At 42.9% G+C, this 27,928-nt stretch overlaps 1 protein-coding gene across 1 annotated transcript; it reads right to left on the bottom strand.

The window, feature by feature from the left end:
- Positions 1-286: 286 nt before the first annotated feature.
- On the bottom strand, positions 287-27,911 carry mmel1 (membrane metallo-endopeptidase-like 1). Its single transcript, XM_035383414.1, has 27 exons — positions 27,767-27,911; positions 27,360-27,574; positions 18,862-19,031; positions 14,411-14,508; positions 13,958-14,124; positions 12,591-12,638; positions 11,518-11,577; positions 10,994-11,155; positions 10,756-10,836; positions 10,337-10,435; positions 9,150-9,268; positions 8,829-8,894; positions 8,396-8,530; positions 7,742-7,831; positions 7,213-7,349; positions 6,754-6,847; positions 5,972-6,100; positions 5,673-5,771; positions 4,896-4,979; positions 4,252-4,355; positions 3,755-3,813; positions 3,511-3,630; positions 3,202-3,335; positions 2,906-2,971; positions 2,623-2,718; positions 1,844-1,920; positions 287-1,565 (listed from the first exon to the last, which is right to left on the bottom strand). Exons 1-27 carry the CDS (start codon positions 27,802-27,804, stop codon positions 1,466-1,468), a joined length of 2,847 nt encoding a protein of 948 aa, XP_035239305.1. The 5' UTR covers positions 27,805-27,911; the 3' UTR covers positions 287-1,465.
- Between the last annotated feature and the right edge of the window lie 17 nt (positions 27,912-27,928).

Raw genomic sequence — 27,928 nt, 5'->3', positions numbered from 1 at the left:
ACATGTGGCTTAAAGAGAGAAGCTAAATAAGACTGTTTTTCTCCATGGTGTAAATCTTCAGAAGGATATTGTAAATTGTCATGAAGAAAAAAATAGAAACTGATTAGGGAAATAGCATTAAAAGGTCACACAATTTCCCCCTAAGTGTGATTGTGCACCGATCAGCCAGAACATTAAAACCACCTACCCAATATTGTGTAGGTCCCCCTTGTGCCACCTCTGAAGGTGTCCTCTGGTATATTTGGATTTCTGTATATATTTGTATCGACTGTAAATTTGTATCTGATTGTGTTACTTTGTTGTCTTTGATGCTGCAACAGTGCAAATTCCCCCCGGGGTCAATAAAGTACACTACTACTACTATTACTACTTAATACATTATTGGTTTTTATTACATAAAAAATTATAAATGGATTACATTGTTAGAGGGTAAATTATTTCCACATGATTTTAAAAACTCTTGACGGGTCAGAGCTGTTTTGGCGGCACAAGGGGGACCTACAAAATATTAGGTAGGCGGTTTTAATTTTGTGGCTGATCGGTGTATATTAACAATAAAATTCAAACCACACCCAAAAAAATAGCGTTTCCGCTAAACGAGTAAATATATTACTTATAGATTATATTATCTGACATAAATATTTGTATTGGTAACAATATATATTCATTTATAACAGTACTATAGTTTCTTGGCATACTTCTAAAAAGGCATTATTTTATCGTGACACCATTTGATGCCATCCTATATTTTATCATGTAAACTGTACATAAAACACATTAAAGCTAGCTTTCAACAGTCTTAAAGTCATTTGTCTTCACTTAATAGCAGTGCCTCACGTAATTCCAGCAAACAGTGAGTTAAAAAAATCTTACACAAATCCAATAAAATATGCTGTGACCTTCAGAGGTGCAGTTCAGTATGATAAAAGTCAAGCGGTTTCATTTCTTATTTGATCGGTTCGCAAGCCATGAACATGTCGTTGTTCATTAACTTATTGGCATAAACATCGTTGAGAGTCAGAAGTTCTTTCTCAGCTAAACTCTAAAGGCCGTTTCAAGTAAAGCAAAGGGGTTTTTTTCTTTCTATTTTTGCCAGCATAGCTTTTTCGGCATGAAAATACAATCAAAAGACAATCAAAGCCATTGCTCTGTTAACAACTTGTAAATTATCCTTTGTAGTGTTGATTGTGTGAATATTACAAAATGTACTCAAACATATTAAAACAAGCAAAAAACTTTTATGAAGGAGCAACAATGCCTATAATTGGTTTTTCCATAGGAATTGGAAACTGACATTAAGCAATTTTTGTGTTTTTGTTTGCTTATTTTCTGTTTTGTTTCTTTCCCTGCATGCACTGGGGCCGGCTATCTTTGTGTTCTGTGGATGAGACACAAGGTATGGGCCAAGTCCAGTTCCAATCAGGATATAACCTCAGTGTAGGTAGGTGTGCCCCCCCTCTCTCGGCTACCATACCCGACATTTCACCTTGGGGTTCATTGGGGTACCTTTCTTGCAGTGGAACGCCTTTGAAAATTCCTCAAAGTTTTGTAGAGAGCCCATAACTCTGTGAGAGGACAGAAACAAGAAAGATTTGGGAATATTTCAGATATGGATGGAACTTCTCGTGATGGAACTTTTCATTAACACATGAGGCCTGTTGCAAGCCGTAACACACTGGTAGTGACAGGTCATAAAGTCACAATTATCAAAGCATTATGCAGGCTTAATGCTCAATATTTCAAGTCAAGTGTTACCTTGACTTGAAATATTATTCTATAATATTCTATTATATTGTGGGCATTCCCATGTAAGGTGATTCTCACTTCTGCTGTAATACCTTACCTGTACTCCAGGGGGCTATGCGAGTCTGTCTTGATGGACTGGCTAGCATATTCAGGTCGATATGAGCCACACCACACCTGGAAATGCAAGAGATCCAGACACACATTCAAATTTTAGACACTCCAGTTGGTCGGCACTATTCATAAGTGAAAGTAATCCCATTCACTGAACTCTCACCGCTAACTGTCAAAGCCAACCTCTGTTAAAGTTATATTAACAAACAGAAACCATAATGAACGCTGTCCCAGCCCAGTGAGGGTCTAATGCGCTGCTGCTGGTTCTGAAGAGCAGATCAAATTTATAATCACTTCAGAAAAGCCAAAGGCATTGAACGTCACCTGAATTTGCTTAATGCTCATGCCAGGCAAAGCACAAATGTATTATGCATGAATCCTTAGTTGACTGTTTGCTATGTTGAGTCCTCATTTTGCAATTTAATTGTTTGGTCGTAGTGCATTTCTGCATGCAAGCCAGACATCTGATATGACCCGTGGTTTTAGCGCCTGGGTCAGGTGCCAAATCAGCTGCCAAACCAACAAAGACTTTTTCTCTATGGTGCCCCCAGCTCACCCCACATACACACACACATACAGGCGCGTGCATGTGTACACCTCACGCCCACTAACCCAGAAAATGTAAATACTTTTAATTAGGCACAGCATGTCTGCTGTCCATATAGTATATAGATCGGCCCAGGCAGCATCAAAATAGTTCTCTTTAATATTATCAGAGAAATGCATACTTTCTACATCATCCTACCCTGACTTCTGACCTCTGACCTGGGCAAAGTTGAGGAAGAAAAGCTGTTTGTGGTTCAGGTCCAGTCCAGGTAGACGAGGCTCCTCCCCCTCTCGCTCCACCCACTTCAGGTATGCCTGTTCAACACACACACACACACACACACACACAAGCTTGAGTCAGCAGTCTGACACCTTTCATTGGTAGAACAGGAACATATAATTACCGGAATAGGCTATATTGCAGATGGGCTGAACCATCAGAGTCATTAAAACACATAATCCGCAGAAAATCCTTTTTTGTTACCATGGTTTGTTTACTCGCCTTGTACGCTTGCCGAACTCCTCCGTTATCTGCAATGTTTTCCCCTAAAGTGCTGATGCCGCTAACCTGCAAATCACGGTGAGTAATAATACATCAATGCAAACACTGAGACAAACACAACCTACGCATCACCCATACTTCCCTTTTTTAATCTATTACACAGAAACAAACCGTGTATCAGACACAACTTATCACATACAGCATGCCGTATTTACTTTATCAGTGTTTTTTAAAAAATTCCAGGAGGATCTGGCCCATTTATGTGAGTAATAAATATTTTTTTGTCTGTTTCTTACGTTCTGTTCTCCTGCCAGCTTCCAGGTGAAGTTGCCGTACTGGTGGACCATGCACTGTGATTGGTCTTTGAAGTGCTCAGCAGAATAGGTGCTCCACCAGTTGTACATATTCCCGTCTTTGTCAAAATTCCTCCCTGTGGTAGTGAAGTGAAAAAGCAGTGAGGTAGGCTTAACTGGGTTAAAATCATTTGAGCTGTGTGATTAATGATGACTTAATAATTTAACTTAATTTTTTTCCTCCAGTTTTGTTATCTTGGACTGGCAATACTGTGTTTTCAGTGATATTGGGCAGCACACCAGTCTCTGTACCGTTATCATCAAAGCCATGGGTGATCTCGTGCCCGATCACCATCCCAATGCCCCCAAAGTTCAGAGCCTGGGGCTGATGTTTGCTGAAGAAAGGAGGCTGCAGGATACCAGCAGGGAAGACTGGAGTGAAACAGAAAGACAGACAGGTTGGGACATGCATGCAAACACACAGTGGAAAGTACAGACATGGATGCGATCATCACTGCACTGTGGTTACTATGGTGACTACAGGTATCTCCCTCACCTATCTGGTTCCTGTTGGGAGAGTAGAAAGCATTGACGACAGCAGCTCCAATAATCCACCTGCAACAACATAAATGCAGAAAAATTGCATGGATGGACTCCTTTTACTGCAGGATTTGACAAACAGGAGAAAAAATAGGTTAATTCAAACACTCAGTAGTTAAAAAATACAGTATATTCAGACATGGGATTCGTAAGGTCACAGGATGGGATTCCTCAGAGCTGTACAGAATAACAAATACACAAGCAAGGAAGAAATTACATTACAGGCATTTAGCAGACACTCTTATTCAGAGCGACTTACACAACGTTTTACATTGAATCCATTTATACAGCTGGATATATACTGAAGCAATGCAGGTTAAGTACCTTGGGTACAATGACAGTGCCCCATCTGGAAATTGAACCTGTGACCTTTAGTTTAGAAGCACAACTCCTTACCCATTATACTACACTGCCATGTCAGTGGATATGTTTGTAGTAACGTGTATTACTCACAGGTCGGGGTCGACTCGCTCCCGTAGCTTCCGCAAACTCTTCTGGGCCCCCGCATGCAGGTTCTGCAGAATGTTCTCGAAGTAGTACTCCTCACTAAAGTTCAGCTGCAGGGGGGTAGGGGAGGTAGTTGGCAAAGGTGTTGGCAAAGGTCAATAGAATCAGCCAATGCTAATGACTAAAATCAACAAAGGTGTTGGCAAAGGTCAACAGAATCAGCCAATGCTAATGACTAAAAACAAAAATCTGCCTGCATTGCTTATTATGTTCTGTAGCTATTAGCTAACATGTATTATTATGTATTCATGAAAAAATTACCAATAACATCTCTCACACTGTACTAAAACAGCCATTTGGATTTTTCATTTAAAGCACATGGAGACATACAATATTGTAGCTCTTTCATAATCAAATATTTATTACACTCTCTGAAACATAAGTAGAATTATGAAACTTAAACATCAGCCAGTAAGTTGTTTGTCAAGGCAGAACCTTTTCTTCTATTTGAATAACAGGGTAAAAAACAACAACAATGATTTAACACCGTTTTTTTTCCCCCAAAAGAGCATGGTCGCAAACCAAGCAGTGGTACTGTATTATAAGAATCCAGTTTGAAATGGCCCGCAGATTAGGGGCAAGCGTCTTACGTGTGCGTACTCCTGGTCCAGTTTCAGGTTGGTCTCCTCCAGGATGTGGTCAGGGTAGCCAATCTGCTCCCTTATGGCCATAACCTGGGAGACCCAGCATACAGGTGAGATCAGGATGTGCTGAGCAGTGCATTTATGTCATTCCCATGAGCAATCAATGGCCAATGATTATGGTCTATATTCAATCAACATTTGTCCTTAACTATTACTTACAAAATAAATACAATTTCTTCACAAACTCAGTTTGACAAGCTTGTTTTAGCAATTGCAGAATGTCCCAAACTGCATTTGTGAAGAAAATTATTTTAAATAATTTATTTAATTTCATTTTAAATGTAGTTGTTAGTCAGTGTCAAGGACAAAAGTTGATTGAAACTCAAGCAGTACCTTTCAATCCAGAAATCATTATGCCAATAGAGAATAATGAATGAAATGAACACGTGGTTTGGCTTACCAGGGAATGTAGTGACCATTTTGCTTGACTTAGTGAAAACGTAATCCCTTACATGTCGAAATGTTTCATTTTGGGATATATTTTGTTCATGGGAGAAAGTGTTTTATCAATATTATTATCCCAGAGGTGTGGATCTTTTTCAGATGAAGGACATATTATTTCAGATCCCTGGCACAGTACTCAAAGGTGCTTGTGACAGATTACTCATTGTTTCAGTGAATGTCCAGGGGGACAGATGTATGTCATAAAAAAAAATATGGGGCCTCTTGAATGAAGAGGTTAGGGCAGTCTATATGCAGGCTAATCTGTGTGAGAGCACTGACCTTCTCCTTGGCCTTCTCCTTAGACTGGGCATCCATCCAGCTCAGTTCCTCGAGAGTCTCTACATAGGCCTCTTGGATCTTACTAATGAGATTGCTCACCTGTCAGAATATAGAATATACACTTACTTATATAATGATATAAGTGCATAAGAGTGTAATCTATATATACACTCTCCCTATTGCAGCAGTGCAGTCCCACACATACACACATACACACACACACACACACACACACATAAATTACTCATGGTTGCTGTACCTGATGACCGCCTGTCTTGTGTTTATAGGGAGCTACTCACCATGCGCTTGCTCTCTCCAGCAAAGGTTTCCCTGACATAGAGAGCTCCCACTGCATTCTCCATGCTGCTCTGCACATAACGAACACAGTCCCGCCAACGGGCCTCCTCCACGGTTGTCCCATACAGTGCCTGACCAAAAAGCAAACACTATTTCACAGCTACATCAGTATTTCAAATCCAGTTTCATACACTTTCAGAGCCATTTACGAATCTTGTTATCTCCAAAAAACTGGACTGCCCCCATTTTACATTTTCTAATAAGCATTTTTTTTATCATTTGGAGTTTTGAACCAACTTCATTAGGTTTTGAGTCATGAAGCTCTGATGGTACATAAAGCACATACAGCAGAACATATATAACTTTCAATGCACTGTATAAAGCACATAGAACATTATATAACTTTCAATGTACTGTATATTTAAAAAACACTGAAAAAAACTGATAGGAGGTATCTGCTTGATGGAAACAAAATGAACTATTCTCAAGCACACAGCAGTAATGCTAATCCTTGAATGATGTGAAATGTTTTCTGAAAAAGTTTTCTGATTTTGTACCAAAATCATTAATCCAGAAAAAGAAGGGAAAGGCAGTTAAAGTTGTTGAGGTAGCACATCAGCAGCTTCAGAAGCAAGATTCAGACAACCTTCTGGCCACAAGAACAGTTGTTACACCTCTACGACATACTGGTGATAAACACCATGCTACACTATAAAGTTATAGGGGGACAAAAAACAAGAAAGATGAGTTCCACACCGTCTCCGCAGTCAACTGCCTGCCTCACCTTCCTGTAATGAGCCCTGGCCTCTTTGAAGCGACGGCTGAGACTGCTGACTCGGTCAATAATCAGGTGCCAGGTCACGTAGTTCTGCAGGGTCCTATCAGAGGGGGCAAAGTTGACAGTAAGAAGAACTACGTTAGTCGTATAATGGATAAGGAACTGGTCTTGTAACTTAAAGGTCACAGATTTGTTTCCTGGGTAAGACACTGTCGCTGCACCCTTGAGCAAGGTACTTGTACCTAATGTACCTAATTTAAAAAAATTAGGTACAGCAATGATGAACTCAATTAATAATGAGATTAGATTTATGAGCCATTATATTCCTATTGTAAATCATTCTCATCCACTTTGGAAAACTGGACATTTTTCATTTGTGCTGCATATTTGTTTGCTGTGCAGATACACACATACACAGCAGCTTGGCGAAAACATTATTCGCTGAGGCCTCCATGTGGATCTGACCTGGTGTTGTACTTGGCGAGCACATCACCCAGCCTCTGCAGGTAGGGGGCGCCGTATACAACAACTTCTTCTTGCGGGTGGAGGTCAATGGCCACGCTGGACAGCACACCTCTCACAAACTGCGTCCAGTTGAACCCCTATCAATTTGAATATGCAAATTAACAACACCCGAGAAAGAATATGAGGAAAACACACACAGACATGCACACATACACAAACACACAGGACCAGCACCACCAGCACACACACACACAATAACTCTCCCTCCTCTGCCATAAACACATAATCCACATTTATGAATTTTAACTAAATTTAAGAACCCACTGTCTCATTCCTAAGACAGAAATGCCTTACAAACATAAGACATTGTGTAGCCCAAACCTTCTCTTAAATTGTGGGGGACAGAGACATACTGAGCTGCCACCCCTGTGATGGCAGGGTATATCTCTCTCTCTCTCTCTCTCTCTCTCTCTCTCTCTCCTCACCTCAGTTTCAGGCATGCTGCAGTGCATGCTGGGAGATCACTCACATTTAGGAAGAAGGCTTCCTGTACTTCACTCAGGGTCATCTTGTTGTAGAGCAGAGTGACGTCCTGGCGCTCTTCAGCAGGAGATGTGGCCTGTACACAGTGGGGGGGGGGGGGGTGACTGCTGTCCATATCATCATGCCATATCTCAGTCATCACCTAGCAACCGTCTGTGATAACATCTTGAGTGTGTCCATCATCTTCTGTGATGGGTGTTTGTGGAATACACACATTAATCGCGCTATACAATGAACACGGCTGTGGCTGGAATTAGAAAAGCATGCTCTCGATACTGAGTCACTTTCTCTCTGTATGATAAGATCGACAGCTGACAGTTCCTCTGAACACACACACACACACACAAAGGGTGTCTGGTACAGTACATTATTGCAATGGAAAGTTCCAAATGCCAATCACAGCAGACTGTCATCATGGGGGCTTCAACAAGTATTCACATTGCACTGTCAGAGCTGACAGCTGCTGCACACAGTTGCAGTGGCCTACAGCACTAGAAAGAGACAGAAAACAGGTGCAGCGGATGCATGCGGTGGCCAGTCACAGTGCAGTGTTGCAGAGAGTAACAGTGAAATATCCGCAGGAGTGGGCAGTCTCAGTGCAGTGTTGTAAAGTACAGTGTCTGCAGCAGCGCACACTCACATTGGCGATGTCAGTTTCCAGCTGCATCACTTGCATCACTTCTTCCCAGACGCGGTCTTCGTCCCTAGTTAGATTCCGGTCCTCACGCGCCATGAGCACAATGGAAAACATGAACTGCAAGTATGCCTCCCGCACCTATCAGGGAAACACACACGCACACATACACACACACATGCACACACACACACACACACACACATGCACATGCAAACACACATACATACATATATACACACACACGCACACACACACACAGGCCAAGTAAAAACACAAACACATGGACCAAGAGCAAATACACATGCACACACACACACGCACACAAACAAGTGCACATAAAACACACAGAGTTCAATGTCATTGAGACATATCATACTATTGAATCACAAAGGACAGTGGACACACTCATTATGATGTGTACCTGAGGATTAACTACCTTTTTGTAGTTCCCATCATTGAAATAATAGTCCCTGGAAGGCATTCCCAGCCCCGGCTGGTCAATCTGTCCAAACAACAGAGACTCACAGCGTTCCTGCTCCATAGAATCATTTCAGGATAATATAGGATGTTATTTCCAAAAACAGCATTATCCTAATCAAAAATGAGGTGCATGTTCAAACAGCCAAGATTTGCTTCTCTAAATGTTTAAAAACAAATAACTTATGTGAAACACTCACACCTGCAAACAAGTTTTTCTCTGAACCAGTGCTCCACCACAGACTTCAATAAAATGCAGAAAAAGTGCAGGTGTCCTTACGTAGATTATGTGGTGGCTGGAATCGCGATCGTCTGTCCAGACAAAAATGTCCAGCAGTACTTTCTTGTGGAAACGTGAGGTGAGAGTGGCCAGCGCATCCTCCATGCTCCACTCCTTCCCTGTTAGAACAGGATGACCTTGAGATGCGCACTTGTGCTTTTTTATCCGCTGATTTGACTGCCTCATTCGGGCAGCTCTGATGGACAGAACATTAGCTTTGCTTCATCTCTCAGCCGATTTGAGTTAGAGCTACATTACACGTACATTGCACCTTGTTAATAACAGCGGTTGCCGATTAGACTTATCTGGATTATTACAACTAATATGCTGTGATGCATCTCATGCCACTGTACCAACTCGTGATGATTAGCACTGAAATGGCTGGATGTAGTTGAACATAAACTTGAAATGCAAAGTGCTTGATGTTTCCTTGGATACAGCCATCCACTAATTGAGCAAACAGTGGGAAGTAAAATTGCCTTGCGCAACAGCATTAGCAAAGCTAACAGAAACTCAAGCAAATGCAATTGTCATTGTTTAGGTGTTATTGCCAGGGTACATAGGCTACCAGCTAACAGGGAAGCAGTCTAGTCCAAAAAGGCTGCTCACCCCTCACCCAGGGGTCTGCAACCCTGGTCCTGGAGAGCCCCAGGGTCTGCTAGTGCTTCTTTTCAGCTTAAACAGAACAACCATTTCAGACCCAAATATCAGGGTGAGATTAGTTGACTGTGTCCGTTGTTTTTAATTGATCATTTAAGTGCTGAATAAAAACAAAAACTTGAAGAGCTTGCGTTGTGCCTCTCCAGGACGAATGCTGCATGCCAAAGCACCAGCCTCACTGCAGAAAGTGATCATGCAGCTGTCAGCATCAGGACATTTTTATGGCTTTCATTATGTGAATAGCCATCACATTCCATTGCAGTTGTATTCAGTTATACTTAGTTTGGTGCCGAAAGGTGGGAGATGCCGTCAATGCGGAGGCGGAACATCTGACAGACCATGCTCGTAATGACATTGCTCATCATCGACCATTAACTCACTTCTCATTTAGCCCTACCACCTCTCAAATTATGGAGGCAGCACCACTTCGGCTGTCCAGGGCGTGGTGATTCATTTTATTTTAGTTACATTCGCTCGGCCCGGTACTGTAGCCCTCCTTCAGGGAGTCGAGTCTGGACGTTCCCTACCTGCAGCAGTGCCGTTCCAGTCTTCCGATGCCACGGGCCAACCTCCAACGGTGTCAATGAGCTCGATCAGGGGCTGAGAGTCACGTTGCTCAATCAGACCTACAGGGGGCGCCGCAGTCATAACACGGAAGCAGGCAGCACAGGAGCCGTTCATCTGAGGCTCGATCTAATCTGTCTTCCCGTTGTTGTCAGTGACTTAATCTTCAGCAATGTTTAATTGATCCACCCTCAGGTGGCCTTTGCATACTTGAGGTGAGGCTGTTAGCCTAACTTTTTTTTTTATTGTGTCATTAATCATTTTTCCCATATACGGCCCAGTAATTTTGAAATGTAATTGCAGAAGATAGCTCAGATAAATGCCATTTTACTGATTGATTGGTACGTCTCTCTTAGCACAGCTAGCGGCGTGGGTGACTTACTCTCATTCATACAGGAGTTGTACAGGGTCTTCGCTTTGCAGAAGGCCTCCCTATCCTGCTCATTCTTGGTCTCCAGAACTCCTAACAGAAAAAAATATGAAACAAGTAGCAAAACAGGTCAATGTGAAACAAAACATAATTTTTAAACATATTATCCTTTTTTTATTCTTCTAAATAAGCACTTATGCCTATTTACTCAGGAGCCAAAATGCCTTCCTCCCACACTGGAGCCCCTCACCCTTCAGGATAATCTCCAGCTCATCTCTCAGTATGTCAAAGACACTGTAGCGGGAGCTGGTCTCTGGGATCACGTGCCGGTCCAGCCAGCCTCCACAGGCGTACTGGTAAAAGTTCTGGCACGGCTCAACCATTGAGTCCATGTTCTGGATCAGCCGTGCAGCTGTCAGACAAGAGAAGGCACCGTGGAAATTATGGATACATTTAAACAGGGAATTAAGAAACTACTTACACTGCGTCAGTGTTATATGACAACGAGGGGCAGGGGAAAAATGTGATGCACAAGTTCTGAAAAAACGCTGGAACAACCAGGAACCCCCATGATTCTGAAACAACTCGTAACCCCTATGATTCTGAAACAACCGGTAGCACCATATGATTCTGAAACAGCTGGTAACCCATATGACTGAAACAACTGGTACCCATATGACTGAAACAACTGGTACCCTGGATGACTGCAGGGTTCATATCCAAGAGGGCCAGGAGGATTCAGAGGCTCAGTGCTGTCAGTGTTCTGTCACTCACCCGCAGTGACACACCCAGGTGTAGTGCACACAGCGTTGCTGTTGGGCCGATACAGGGGCTCTGAAAGGGGCAAAGACACAGAATTAGGCCTTTAATTCTATGTACTAGCACACATACAAATGCACAGCACATACACGCACACACACGCACATCACATACACACACACACACACACACACACACATGCACGCACATATGCACACACACGTGCGGCATTTATGCTATCTATATTACCTTTATATGAACTTAAACAACTAGAAAAAACATGCAATAAATGTAAATATCAAACAAAAATTAATGAACTGAAAAACAAAAAAGGTTCCCGCCAAAAAAACAAGGCCCTCTTCTATGCTGAAGAAATAATAAAATGTCTTTATTATAAGGAATGTCCTAATGAACTTCAAAAACTTGATATAATGGTTCATTAGAACCTGTTTATTTGACGGGTCAGTTCATAACTCTGTGGTTTGTATCTCTGGGGTTCTACACTGCAAATCAAAGTTGTGAATGTCAGACTTCCCATTTTGTTTTTGGTCAAATCAATTTGGGGGCATAGACTGAGGAGGGTTACATGTTTTTTTATGATTGCAGCTTTATGAATCACATTTATGATGTCAGCTTTAAAGACTATGGTGTGACACTGCGCCACCTGGCGGACAATCTGACAAGGACATGGACGGACGGTGCGGTACAGCCTTGAACACAGCAGGCAGTGGGCAAGAGCGAGAGGGGGCATTTCTGGGTATCGAGGCGTGATGGGAATTGGGTCTGTCAGCTATGCCATTGTTTTCTTGTGCTCTAACTGCATTGCTGATGAGGCAGTAGATGAGATCTGTGCTGGTGAGAGGTTTGAGTGAGGGGGGGGGGGGGGGGGGGGGAGAGACTGAGGTGACCCCCAGCGAGGCAACAGGCTGTTTGCCAACCCCCCACTGTGCTACAATAACAATATCAAACTTTACAACCATCTTCACCTCAGTTCATAATGCCTGGACCCAGCTACAGCAAAATGTGTTTATTAGTACTATGCTTTGTACACAGTACGCTAACAGCGAAGTCCGGCACACAACATTCACCTTCAATCGCTCCGGCATTCCTTGGGGTTCCGGTTCTGCTGGATCGCTCTGCACGGGCAGGGGAAAAAGGAAAAAAAAAAGAGCAGGACTTCCTGTTGGCCCCTGGGGTTGCGTTTCCTAAACAACGTTCAAATGTTCTGTAGTATAAAATGAAGAATTCTTCGGGAAACTAATGCTATAATGCAGCCAGTGGTCATCTGTGCTGCCAGTGGTCCACTCTGCAGCTCTGAAATGCCTGTTATCAACATGTTGTCCAGATTAGGTCTGTTGGAATCACTTGAGTGCAGGGGACTAGCAGTGCCCTGTGTCGCCAAGACAGGCAGAAATAATTTCTCTGCAGATGTTTTTCTCTGATACCTCGATTACCCAACCGTCCAACAGTAAATAGGAGCATGTGCCACAGCAGAAAACTCCTTATTCTGTTACAGGTGCTAAAAAAATTAAATCTCTTAGCCTTGATGTTTCCTTGTCAAAGGCAAATTAGCACATGCTTGGTGCTATACACATGAGAAGAGATGACCCTCAGACATAACACCATTGGCATCTTACTTATTTAGGCGTTTATTAATTTATCAACACGTCTCAAAAAGAAATTTTTTCATGTTGACTTATATCATACCACATACAATAGAGTCAGCTTGTTTTACACATCTGACCAATGTTTAACAGCACATATTTAAAAATGCAAGGGGCTGCACCCTACAACTTGCAGCAAACATTTACTGGAATAAGAACAAATGTATGCGTCACCACTTCTCAGGAAACAGGACACAGTTATAATTCCTTAGCGTTTTCGCATTTTATATAATTAATTTCACGTTAAATTCACATTAGATTTACTTGACTTTATAACAATTAATTGAAAGGTAAATGCGTAATAGAAACGAATAAATGTTGCATTAACATGAAATAAACTCGTAACCGTGGTGAAATTTGTATCGTGCATTGTATGTTGTGCATACTTATATTTGTATATCAGTGTCTGATTTATGAAGATAAAAAGTCAAACTAATACAGTCAGTCCTTTCGTTTATTTTTTAACGTTTTCACATGCACAGTTATTAGCAGTGATAGTCAGAATATCAAGTGGATTTGCATGTTCGCGTCGTAGTCTCTTCATCAAAGATCATTAGTATTAAAAAGCTTTTGGATAGGTCACTGCGGTAAAGCAGTCGGAAATGTAAACTTATTTTACCACTAAGATGGTGTTAATTGTTGTGATGTTCAACATTTCATAACCTGTCAGCGGCATTTTACGTCAGAAGCTTCCTCAAACAATAGACGCGTAGAAAGTACAACTATTAAACCAACGTTTGATTAGGGTGGCAGCCTGAAACCTCTGAAATTCAAAGGATTTGTTCTCTTACCCTTCAGAGCCGATGTATAAAGCACGATGAGTCCGGCCAAAGCGCAGCTCACCAGCAGCAGGAGGACGGACAATCCGATCTCCGTCACGCTCCATCGCCGCTTACCTGGCTTGGTTGATTTCTCCACAATGTCCATTTGGCTTTCCGATTTACCCATTCTTGTCGCTCTGAAAAGTTGTATGGAGGGGAAACGGGCAGGTTTAGTGTTTGTGTGGTGCCTGAGGGCGAAACGCAAGCTACATCACTTGTACCTAGTCTACCTATCAACCTTTAGACCTATTTGGATAGCCTATAATACAACTAGATTTGAAAATCACATCAAGAAAGGTTCTTTAAAAATATCGAAAGCATGTTACATGAATAAAAACTATTTTATAGCACATTGCGTAAAATTGTTGGCTATTTGCAAATCTGTGTAATTAAACGCATCGGGTGCAGTGTTTCATCTCGTACCCGGCTATGACTGGAGGCTGTGTGCGAGGAGCACAGTTGCAGGACAGAGCTTCACTGTTGTGTTCCCGTCGTGAGGCTCTTCTTAGAGGAAACCAAAACTGTCAGGTTTATGATGAGAGGTCAAAATTAGCAATGGGTTGAAAGAGGTAGTTATAACTATACAACATTAATATATGTATATACGCTATATTATTAATCACAATTTATTTTTGTTGTTAATAGTTATTCATTAAAAAAAAACTCAAAATACGGCGGAATCGAACCTACGTTTCGGCTAGGTACAGGCGTTTCAACTTTTTGAAATGCCTTTTCTTATCAAACTGCTGCTGCGCGCTCTCTCGTGTTAAAACTATTTTATTACAGTCTGTCAAATATAGGATTTTGTTAGTCAAAATGTTTCCCACACTTTTTGAAGTGTACGTTAAACAGCCGCAGGAGGAATGACAACTGCACTAGACCAGAATTATTTTAACGTGAAAATTGAAAATTGAAAGAAAAAAAAAAAAAAACATAAGAGGACGTGTTCCACAATGTTGGCCGTATCAGCAACACGTACACTTATATTTAAGAGATTATATTTATTGTATGCATAGTTTAAGTTAAGTGATAGTTAACGCATTTTTTAAAAATAAAGTAGGCCTTTTGCTCCAGGAGGTACACCACTTGAGGTGACATTGTTTCCCGGGACATACAAACAAGCTATAGGAATTAATGAGGAGTAATATTTCTTTGGGTGAACACGCATTACTGCCATAATATGTTGGCCTATACACTGTTAAAAATCAACTGACTTTTAGAGGATTTAACTAACGTGTAACAGTAAAATATTGTAATTGGCATTTTTCTCTGAAATCAGTGGTTACCTGGATTTTACCATTTTTAACAGTAGACCTACAATTTCACCAATATTGCAATCAGAATTTTACTGTGAAATCAGATTTACCTGTATTTTACCTTATTTAACCGTATTATTTCACAATGTAATCGTAATATTACTGTAACATGCAGGCCACAGCAATATTACAGCAAAACACGGTGAATTTTGAATTGAACTGGACCGCGCAAAATTATGGGATATGGCGGCTGTGATAAGCCAGTGAACCGGCCGCGATGGCAAATTCGGAGTCGGCTACCAGGCAGATACAGTCAATATTGAGCTGTATTAAGTTTGATTTCAGTGTTCAGATCAATCTCACTAACAGTTGCTTCCCATTTATGACTTTTTAAGCGACCGACATCCAATCAAAGCGCTAATGTAAAACTATTTGGGAAGCGGGCATTGTGTGGTTTTGCGTTATTTTATTCTGAAATTATTAGCCAACGTGTCGCGTTTTGCCACAAAAATGCTTCTGAAGAGCCATGTTTATCGGGGTGTGTTGTTGCGTGATGAAATGAATATGGCATCAGATTCACTTGGCTTTCAGTAATTTTATTTGTTGTATTCCGTGTTTGAAGGAAAGAGGCATTATTGCATGTGCCCTACAGAAACAATGCCAAAAATGTGTTTTAAACAGAAAGCTTTTGTCTTGGCCTTTTGTTTACATGTGCTTCTTGGGCATCAACCCAGAGAGGGGTTAAAATCACAGAGGGTGGGCTTCAACTGGAGAGTTTGCACTTTTCTGAGAAAACTAGTTGATTTTGAGTGGACGTCAGAATAGACATAATTTAATGCATGGAGTGTATACTGTGTTTACATTGGAGGTTTTATAGCTGCATTATGGACTATTTTGGTGTTAGTAAACTTTGATAATGTATTTTGTGGGTGGAGCACTGGAGCCAAGCTGGTGTGGTCTCCTGTCTGGCCTCCCAACCTGGCTCTCTGAACTTGCTTCGTAATCATCCCCTGATTTAACTGGCTAAAAAACTATTCTCTCTCTCTCTCCACTTCAGTTGATGTGTGGTGAATGTTCTGTTGCAAAATGGCGGCCATGCATCACCCTGGTGGGTGATGCACATTGGTGGTGGTTGAAGTGAGTTTCCCCCTCATCACTGAAGTGTGAGAAAAGGGCTATATAAATGCAATTAAATATTAATGTTATAATAAATGGCATGAAATGGCCATATTTGCAGTATTTAACAATATTAACAATCATTTTGCAGTAAATTACTGGATACTGAGTTGCAATACTTTTACAGTTCATACATGAAAGTACAGTTGATTACTGTAATTTAGAAACAGCATATTTTCTGTAATACTACAGTAGCATACAGCTATATCACAGTAATCCAATCACGGTATATAGTTGTCATTTAATTGTAATTTACTGTGAATATGCTACAGCAAATTACTGTGAATAGGTGAACAGTAAATTACTGTGATGCTAATAGCCAGTAATTTACTGTTTTCTTTTTTATTTAATGCTGGTGTATGAATTACAGCCAGCATTTAATCAGGAATCATGTGATTGCGCTACATCGGTGGTCAGCAATTCAATTTGCGTGGACTGTAGGTACGTGCTGTTACGATTACTGCTGGCTCGGAAATATTAGTGGGTGAAAATCATGTTTGTGTGCCCCATTACATACTTTTCCCAAAAAGAAAATAGGTGATGGAAGTACACAGTATATATAACAGCGATGCTGCAGGGATCCTGGTTTCTGCCAGGATTAAACAAGTTAAATGGATTTAGTTAAAGGATAGAGAGCAAGGGCTGTTCTCACTCCTATGGACAGTAGGTCAGTCCTTCTTTAACCCCACTTCCCCTCAGTTGGTGTGAAATTATTATTATTTTGTGTCTAGTGTCTGGGGTTATAAGAATTTAAGAACCACAAATATATAAATAATATATATATGCCACAGATAGTTTGGCATATATAGATGTAAGATGTAACCAAGCAAGTCTGGTCAATGAACATGTTAGACCCACTCATAAAAAAAACATTTTATTTGTATTTATTTGTTTATAGAGGAGTCCATTTTATAACTGTCACCACAAAAATTTGGACCTGTTTCATCCCTATTGGCCTGTTGAACCCTGGTGATTACGGAGATACAGGATTATAAATCTTTGCTGTGTGCCACAGGCCATTAATGTCTCTCATTAGTCTGACCTGATGAATACGCATGAACACACATCTGGCAGCAGCGTGATGGATGTATGTGTCCAAAAAGGGGGCAGTGGGGGGGGGAGGGGAAGGTGTCAGTCTGCCACTGAGACATGGCCTGCCACACTGCTCCCTCTCATCACTCAATCCAATTGGTCAGTCTAGTGACACATGCTCGCACACCTCCCTGAGAAAGCCCACCTTAACAATATGTTTGGGCTTCAAAACGTACAGTCTTAAATCACACAAAAACATACAGGGAGAGAGAGACAGAGACAGAGGGGGAAGGAGAGACAGAAAGTGAGGGAGAGACAGAGAGAGAGATTTCTTCAACTTTAAGATCCACAACAGTGCAATGGCAGGCTGATATTTCATTTAAATGCTTTTCTCCCATTTTCACCAGTGAAAAATGTGCAGATACAGTGAAAAAAGATACATTATCTATGAAACAGAAATCATGAGGTAGTCTCTTGAAACACAGTTTATCACAGAAATGACTTGTAAAGAGCATCTGCAATGTCCAAATCTGTGTCAACGTCCATCAACTGGGAGAGGAGAGCACAAACAGATGGCTGAAGAGCATGTTTCCCTGTAGTTTGCATTGCTTTACCGTAACGCTTCCATTTTAACCAAGTTTGCTTTTCAGAACAGGGTCACATGCCAGAGCGAAATGTTTTTATTTATTTTCCATTCATGGAGTCCCTAGAGTGGAAAATAAAATATTTTGATAGTGTTGATGAAATGGATCTCTCGCTCTATTTGTCACTTTAGGGATTAGATGTAGAGTCAGGTGGATGGTACTTCACTAAATCCACAACACAGTCGGAAGTAAATTGGATTACTCTCCCGTGCCTCCAAATCAGTAGATTAAGCAGTGCGTACCGGCCTTGTTCCATCAACACTACCAACAAGACAGGAAAATTGGTGGACCCTTGCAAGATAACCAACCCGAAGGTGTCTGTTCATATAAACGAGTCAGAAAAATAATGTTACCATTACCTGCAATCATAGATGCTTTGTCACTTTCTTCCCCGGAGATCACTATAATTGTCATGCACATATAATCATGCCAAATGTCAAACCATGCAGTGGCTATGCATAATAAATCAAACCATATTTCAGACTGAGAGGTTATTGAGAAAATATTTTCAGCCTACTGTGCATGCAGAAAGATACGCTTGTGAAGTCCTCGATTAGTAGATCACTGTTAACGCCGAAGTGGCTTCAGCCCGGGCTGATTAACAGCTCCACCGTTCTCATGTGTAACGGAGTGAGGGATCTGTGCGGAGGTCAGCTGACCCCCCAGCTCCAAGAGCCCAGGAGTCTTGTGATCTACCTGCCACTCTACAGGGCTCTCGCTCGCGTGCGTTTGTGTGCTAAATCTGGCCGAGCGGAAGGCTCCTTACCTGCTCGCTGAACGGCGAACTCGCTCCTCCCTGATCAGCGGGCGAGCCCACGCCGCAGGTGCCCACCGGACGCCTCCCGCAGGTGCTCAGAGCCGGCGCCAGCGCACCTCTGCTGCTCTCATCACGAGTGCCCAGAGTGTGCGCGTGCGAGCGGACGTGGGAGATGCCTTCTGTGCGGAGCGAGGGAACGAGAGACAGGGAGAAGAAGGAGGGTGGGAGAGAGAAAGAGAGAGAGGGAGAGTGGGGGTGGGCGTGTGGGGTGGAGGGGGGGAGGCTGAATTGTTTTTTCCACTCTCTGAGCACCAGCGCGATAGTGACAGCAATAAGCAATCAGTTGAAGCCTCATGGAGGTGCGAGGAAGGGCAATGTGTGCTGTGCGCTATATAATTATATAATACGTGTGTGTGTGTATGTGTGTGTGTGTGTGTATGTGACGATTCTCACTGATAACAAAATGAGAACATAGCAACAACACAAATAGGAATTATGAGCCTGGGGTCTGAAAATGAAAACAGCAAAAGATAACCAAAAGAGTGATAAAAAAAAAAACAAAAGAGAAAGAGGGAAGACTGGAGTGGAGAGAAGGAAAGGTTGACGGAGAGGGAAGAAGGTAAACAAGTATGGTGGGGAGAGACGGTGGTAGATAACTCGCTGGCCCGCTTATTGGGAGCAGTATTCTATCGAAAGGGAGCGAAAGTTGAACCCCTCACAACCTCCAGTGGTGCCCTCTCCTCTCGGGCCCAGTGGAGCATGGCCCGTGGGTAATTGGTAGTGTCCCGAGCTGGCTGGGGGAGACAGTAATCCCACCCAGGTGTGAGATTGAAATGGCAGAGCGCGGGGACCTGCCGCAGCCGCGGTATCACAGGTCATTAGGCACTTTATTAGCCGCTGTAATTAGCTCCCATTAAGGAGCCGGGGAGCGCTCAAGGCCAACAGCTCGTTAACGGGTGCAGCTATCTTGGGGTACGTGGAATGAGGAGTGGGGGGGGGGGCAGAGAGAGGGGGCTGGGGCAGAGAGCCGAATTCTGGTGCAGGGACTATGTTTTCATGGGAGCACTTGCGCTCTCTCCATATGAAAAACCACAGCGGTTTTGCGGTGTGACATGGTAGCCTGCAGCATGGAAGTCATGGAAGACTTATGATGCCGTGAGCTAAAGGCTACTGTAAGAGAGGCAGTCAGTCATGGATGCAGCTCTGTGTAAGTCTGTCTAAAGGAAAAGCGCAGGATTCACCAGGCATTCACCTAATCTTAGCTGCAGTGTAGTTACGCTCATTGCACACAACCATGTTTCATTCCAATGTCCATGTAATTGTTTTTCTTGTTATGTTCAATCCCAGGTCAGTGGCTGAAAATGGCTGTGAATGACCTGGGAAGACACAGGAGCTGAAACAACAATATCCTGCCGAAATGTTGAATTTAATTTCAATGAGTTAACACTTGGAAGTTTACAGAGGAGAGATTTATTTGCAGAAATATCCTATTTTGCAGCAAGTCATTGATCATAATTCAGCTGTCAGTATCAAGGCATAAACAGGCTGAGTGAGAGGCCACCTTTCATTGCAACCTGTATGTTCTTCTCAGGGCTTCTGTTCTCAGTGATGTCATATACAGTATGTCATATATCATACATGTGAGTTTTTTTCTGTGAATTTAAATATATTTTAAGGAAAGCTCATGTGTTAATACATACCAGCACATTTAAACTTTACATTCATAACTAGTTTAGATTTTTCATCCATCCATTATTTATACATGCTTATTCCTGGTCAGGGTTGCATAGTGCTGGAGGCTATCCCAGCATGCATTGGGCGAGAGGCAGGAGTACACCCTGGACAGCTTGCCAGTCCATCACAGGGCACACACACCATTCACTCACACACTCATACCAAGGGGCAATTCAGACATTCCAATTTAACCTAACCTGCATGCCTGTGGAAGGAAACCGTAGGAAACTCATGCGGACACAGGGGGAACATGCAAACTCCATAAAGGCCCCAGCCAGGATTAGCTTAGATTTTATTTATGAATTTATGTCATGAATTTAGTTTTTACATTCAAAGACAATACATTCATCATCACGCAAGTCACTTCAAATTATTTGTGAAGTAGTCTGTAGGTGTTTCAGTCAAAGACAGAGAGAAAACTGAACTTCAGACTCAGTGGTTACAGAACAACAGCAGTCTTTCTGTGATAAGAATGGTGTAACAGCTCTCTGCATGTGAATTCATTCGAAATTCAATGAAGCCTTTGTTTCAGAGGTGACATTGTGATCAATGCATTTAATCATATTCCTGGAGGCATTTAACCAACACAGAAACAATATCATCAATGACAGAATAATCATTTTACAGTGGACAATGACGTACCATGTTTATGTTGCATTTCCAATCCTCCTGTTGTCTAGAGAAAGTATTCCCATCCTCAATTTCAACTGACTGATAAGGAAAGACATGGTCTTGTACTTCCTCTAGATATGCAAGAAATTAATTTCATTTTTAATGTTAAAAACCCATATTTAACCTCAGTGATAATGAAAACTACTCATGAATAATTTTCAAATGGTGACCATACATTATCCGTACAATGTTATATTCTGTGCATACATTAATGTGATGTGATAATTGTTTCTAATTATCATATGTATGCTAAAAATAATTACAGTTGCATGCTTGTATTTTCGCATCTGTTGCTGTCTGTTCTGTACCTGCAGATTCTTACAGTTATATGGAATGCTTTTAAAAGTATCTTGTAATGATAGGCTCTAGATCAAGTGGGCAGTTCCCTTTCTGGAAGGCTGGTGTTTATGCAGGTTTTTCTTTCCACCAATTAGCCAGGCCAATTATATGATTAGCTGTGCACATCAACACAGTTAGTCCACAGTAAAATATTTATATTGGGACAGGAGAACAACCTTCAGCTGTCATTCATGAGCCTGTCAAGAAATGTACCTAAAATGTGAGATCAGGCTTAAATAATCAAGAGTAAGGGTTAAATAATCAAGAGTGAAATCCAGAAACAGTTAGAGTCCCATTCTTTCCCACCTCTGCTCTGAATGACAGTTTCTGGATAATAAATAATAATAATGAAGAAAAAACCCTGTCTGTCAGATCAGAAACACTCTTCAGGAGGCTGGTGCAGATGCGTCAGTGACTACTATCTGTAGAATATTTGCTAAGAAGTACCTAAAAGAGCCTGCAAAGTTCTGAAAAAGGTCTTGTGGACAGATGAGACCAGGCTATGTATAAAATATGCTGTAATTTCTACAAAGTGAAACCAAAGTTTATTAAAACAAGACCAGGTCAACACCTAGTATATGGCTGGACCTAACACACTTAATCCGACCAACCAATGGTGTAACTTCATAACTGGGTCGACCAATGATGTAACTTCATCACTCACTCAGTCAGACATTCGCGTTTATAGGGCTGACCCCGCTATTTCGGTCCAGCCAAAAAACACTTAAATAAAAGCTGAGAATATGCACTTTAACATGTCAATTGTTTGATTACAAGTCTAAAATTAAGTCCAAATAAAGAAAAAATGTCTTTGTTTCAAACATTTTGGAGCTCACTGTAGGTGCAATCTTCAGTTGTAGAAAATGTCAGCTCAAGATGATTGACATATTAAATAATATTAATTAACATATTAAATAATTAAGAGCAGAACTTGAGACAAACAACTGCGACGATTGGTTCTAGGTTTTCACCTTGTCTTTAAAGTGACCAGTACTCCACAGCTGTACCAAAAAGCAAAAAAGAACAAGCATTTTATTTGTAATTACCAAAGTCCCCTCACAAGTGAAGTAACATTTATATGCATGGGGTTAGTGCACACCAGCATGCACCCTCACGAGCACCTTCATGCTGGTGTATCTCTTTGGATTTTACCTCAACTTGTGTCAGCCATGCTATCCCATGAGTCCTAGAACCACAAATGCAATCACATTATTTTAACAAGCTATTAAAGTAACCATATCCAGAAACGTCACCAGCCTGTATTACAGCAAGAAAAGCTAGGTAAGCTATTAGCCACCATATTAAACATTGCATTGTAAAAATATATAAGTGAGGTAAAAGCTTAACAACCAACTCCAGGTACGAGAAATTCTCACAATATTTCTATACATTTCCATTAAAATTAATAACCCCTCTTTGATGGGCTTTACCATTGCCACTCTATTAGATATCATATAATATAACACACTCGATTTATATCCTTAAATTTATTTTTATTTATTTTTTTAAATTTATGTACTAAATTGAGGTAACAGTAAGTGCCTAATTTAAAATAATGATTTTCTTCTTTAAAAACTGCATAAATATGCCACTATCTTCCAAAACCCAAACCCCTAACTGTATTGTAGAGGAATACAGGAATTACTTTCATTACTCCTGTAATGTTCATGGTAGGCTGTCGAATCAAAGATTATTCAACTCGATTTGTTGTCAAAAAAACAACTTCATCATCAGAGAGCACTCATAGGCTACGGGTAATGCACTAGCACTTCATCCCTCATGCACTTTGACCACTCCTTCCTGGTCATAAAGGATGTCCAGCTGGCCTGGGCAGGAGTTACCCCCATCTTAACTATCTATTTTTATTTCTATTTTTTATATATTTCACACCTAATTTATTGCAATGTGTGAAGTATGTGTATTGAGTATGTCTAGTAGTGTTTTTTGTGACGTTATGATGAAATGCCGTGTGATTATGCTGCAAACCAATTTCCCCACGGGGAGAAATAAAAGTATCTATCTATCTATCTATCTATCTATCTATCTATCTGAGCACTAGTCTTTGGTAGAGTGACACGCCCCATAGGACAGAATTCCAGCACTGACCAACTGACAACTGACAACTCCAGCTGGCAGCCCCATGAAGTAATACTGTACATACCTGACCAAAGCAAAGCACCGTCTATGGAAGGAGGGTTTCAGCTCACTCAGATTTCAAACTGTAATAAAAACTTTAATTAAATACGCCGAGGTAAAGTGCAGCTCTTTGTTGATTTAAGACGATGAATATACTGCAGTTAAGTATGGCTGCACAGTATTCACTTCTATTAATATACAATTTTGCCATAAAATGCAGGAGAAAAAGTCATTTGCTGACTATCTAATAAAAATGTAATAATTTGTTGGGCCACTTAATTTGTTGCAAGAAAGAAGTCTGTTGAGCACCATAATAGGAGGGTAATAATAGTTTCAGTACTGAGTCTCTATGGGGCTTTGTTTCAAGGCTAATAGTCTATCAATCAATCTGCCTTCATTTCTGTATCACATCATTTACAAACAGGTTGTCAAACTGGGCTTTACAACTAATGTCAGTGATTCCAGAGGGAATTTTTTTTTTTAACTCCCTTAAAAGACTAATTAAGGTAAAATACTGGAAAATGGTAGGTTGCAGAAAAGAATAGCTCAGTACACACAAACATGATGGGCGAAAGAGCACAGCCCTTTCAAGGGCCAAAGGGTAGTGTGATGGCCAGATGTATGCGTCACACAGAAGGATTATGCTCATGAGGCTATGCAACGCATCATATTGAGGGGCCTTATTAGATTCCTGATTATAGCACTATCTACTGACAACAGAGCTTAACGTTCTTTGTAAACACCAGGGCAGCACTGCAATTCTGTGTAATAAATCACTGCAGTATGTTTAAAAGTAAAAAAAGGGGTTCGCATCCTTGGTATTGCCATTTATCTAAGAACCTGGCTTTTTTCCGTTTAAAGACGGTTCTCGGAAAAAAAAGCCCTGTTTTCTTCTGTCTCCCATCAACCAGGATACAGAGAGGCCCCTGCTGTTTGTTCCCAAAGAACGCCTCTGCAGTAATTACACACTGCTGCTAGGGTAACTAATTCAATAATTAGGGATTTATTAGATGTTCAGAGTATATGCCTGTTCGTGTTTCTGCTTGCCCAGGTGGTGACTGAACGCTCTCAACGAATCACAAATGAGAAAAAAAAAACAACAACCAAAAAAAAAAAAAAGAAGCACTGAAAGCTTTTTCATTAAACGACGTCTTTGGGGGACGAGTTTGCAGAAGTGTGTTAAAAGCCCTGGAATCTTATTTGAGCTGGTACTGAGGGGTGGTTACATGAAGGGGGATTGTATGTAGGCGAAATGGTAGCAATTGAAACCGAGTCTCATTTATCTGCACCGCACAGTGGAATTCTTATGTCATTTTTGCTCTTATCTCAAGCATCTCTGTTTGGTAAATGAGCAGCCAATCACAGTGTGAACTGTGTGCATGCTCGTGAAGCCAGAGTCCTTGCCGTGACCCAAAGCTATGAATACTCAGCCCAGCTAGCCCAAACTTCCCAATCTGCACTCACATTACGTCCATGCCCCCTGGAGGACACAACAGCACATGGAAGACAACTTTAATACCATGCATGTTATCAGATGTGGCCGAGGCCAGCTTTACCGTGTCTACTAGGGCACTCTCAGTGATGACAGACACACTGATACGTCTCACCAGTCTGACTCCACAGGGGAGCTCTGACGGGCTCTGGGCCTTCAGTTGCTGCTGTGGTGTTTTTTGGCGGTGCCGTGAAGGATTTCTGTAACCAGGGAGCGTGTGAGAGAGCTGCTGTGAGCGCCGCGCTGGCCACCGGGTCGGGGACATGAGGAGAAGCCGTCCGCCAGGCAGGAAGCCGCCCCCAAACGAGCGGCGGGCCCGGGGACGAGCTGTCAGCTAGCCGCCGTCCGGGCAGACGTACGCTCCCTTGTCCCGGTACGCTGTCGTCCAGCGGTCACCGCCCCGCTCTGATTAACGGCCTGGCCACCGGGATATTTACGCCCCTGCGTCCGACGCGTTCCTCCCCCCGCGGGACCGCGGTCGCCGCCGGCGCCGGTGCTAGTGCACGATGCAGGAGCCGCTGAACTCGCGCTTGAGGCGAGCCCTCAGCCGGCGCAGCTCGGCGTGGCCGCCGTCCACCCTGAGCCCGCACTCGGCCAGGCGCCACGCCCCGCCCAGCTGCCGCTCCCCGTACTGCCGCAGGGCGCCGCGCAGGAAGCAGTCGGCCAGCCGCGGCCTCCCAAGCCCCGCCTCCACGCAGCGCAGGGCGTGGTCCCGGTGCAGCTCCAGCGCCTGGGCAAAGTCCTCCAGCGCCGCCTCCTCGCGGGAGCACAGCACCAGGCCGCGGCCGCGCCGGCACAGGTCCGCCGCCCGCGCCTCAGGCTCCGCCCCGTCGCCGTGGCCGCGCACCACCCGGTCCAGGTCGGAAACGGCGCGCTCGTGGAGGCCCAGCCGCGACAGGCACGCCGCCCGCTGCCGGTAGAACTGGGCATCCCCCTCCCCTCCTGCCCGCACTGCCACCGTCAGCAGAGCCAGCGCAGCCTCCCATTGGCCACGCTCAGACACATGCTCCGCCTCCCGAGCAGCGGCCTGCCAGCAACAAAGAGTTTCTGAGTAAAACTCCTTCCTTGCCCTCAGGACAGGCAATGTGCTCTATTCCTATTTTCTGCTTTTTTCAGGCAGTTAGAAAGCAGAGAAGGTAACAGCTAGAGAAGGGAGCACAGCTGAGAAAGTTCCATGGCGGGAATCAAACCCCCATCCATGCAGGACGATGTGACTCGCCTGGGAGTCTGCCATCCGACGGACTGCGTCACACACCATATTTAAAAATGGTCTGCGCATCCATTTTAAATACATATATCCAGTTTATCAAAGGACAAAGCAGCCAACAGTTACAAGAATAAAATTGCAAGATACGCTTACAGGTAACACTACGACAAACAAACTTAGCCAAAATGAAGAGGGGGAAAAGTAGTAAGAGGCTGCTGTGCGGTCGACAAGCTTGCACAGCGCTACACAGTAATTATGATTTATGCGCTCTTTGTGGTTCCTCCCTCTTTTCTCAAGCTGAGTGCTTCTGTAACATTTTTCACCTCCATACAATCCTTCCAACGTAATTATATTAATGATAAGCTGTGACAGCAATTACTGAAACGCTGAGGCCGTGGGGTCCCACAGCATCAGAGGGCAGAGCAGCACTGGGTTCTGTACCTCTGAGTCTCACTTTAGACAGTGTGTGTGTGTGTGCGCGTGTGTGTGTGTGTGTGTGTGTGTGTGTGTGTGTGTGTGTGTGTGCGTGTGTGTGTAGGTGTGCAGGTGTGTGTGTGTGTGTGTGCGTGTGTGCGCGCGTGTGTGTGTAGGTGTAGGTGTGTGTGTGTGTGTGTGTGTGTGTAGGTGTGTAGGTGTGCGTGTGTGTGTGTCTGTTCGTGTGCATGTGTGTTTGTGTGCATGTTTGTGTGTTTGTGTGTGCATGTGTGCGTGTGCGTGCGTGTGTATATCTGTGTGTGTGTGTGTGTATGTGAGTGTGTGTATATCTGTGTGTGTGTGTGTGTGTGTGTGTGTATATCTGTGTGTGTGTGTGTGTGCGTGCGTGCATGCATGCGTGTGTGCATGCGTGCATCCATGTGGGTGTCCTCCCTAGGGCTGCTGCAGCCAGATCTGAGCATTACACAGCTCTATCACTGGGCCATGTGTTACCTGTGCAAGGAGACCCCTGTGAGCTGAAGTGATCAGATCCAGCAGGAAGTCCAGGGTGGAAGAGTCTCTCTCTGCGATTCTGCTCAGCCTCCTGCCTGCAGCTCCAAAGTTCTGCTGCCATGACTCCACCACCCCCCACCTGGCCTGGGCAGCTGCTTCCCGAGGCTCCTGGCCAAAGACCTGGCCCAGGTGAGCAGCTGCTGCCTTCACCGCACCTGAGAACACACGGGAGTTGGAGACACACTGAGACACTGAATTTTGCACATTTTATTCAACTCTGCACTTGGACCCGAAAAACGGGTAACAGAAAATGTCATAAGCACACTACGATGACAATGAGACTACCCCTTCCCCAGGAAGCCAGTAGCTAACAGAAAAGAAAAACCATGTCTCAGTTTCTGTCTCACCTTTGGCAAGCAGGGTGTCTACGTACAGGAGATGCCATCTGGGGTCTCTGGAATCAGTTTTCATTAGGGCCCCACCAATCAGAAAGGCTTCTCTTAGGTGCTCCTCCTTGCAGGGAACTGGATTGGCCGCTATGACGTCAGAGAGATTGGCCCTGCAGTACT

This window comes from Anguilla anguilla, chromosome 11, assembly GCF_013347855.1.
Source record: "Anguilla anguilla isolate fAngAng1 chromosome 11, fAngAng1.pri, whole genome shotgun sequence".
Taxonomy (NCBI): domain Eukaryota; kingdom Metazoa; phylum Chordata; class Actinopteri; order Anguilliformes; family Anguillidae; genus Anguilla; species Anguilla anguilla.
Note: the sequence above shows the minus strand (reverse complement) of the source record. Positions and strands in the feature narration are given on the sequence as shown.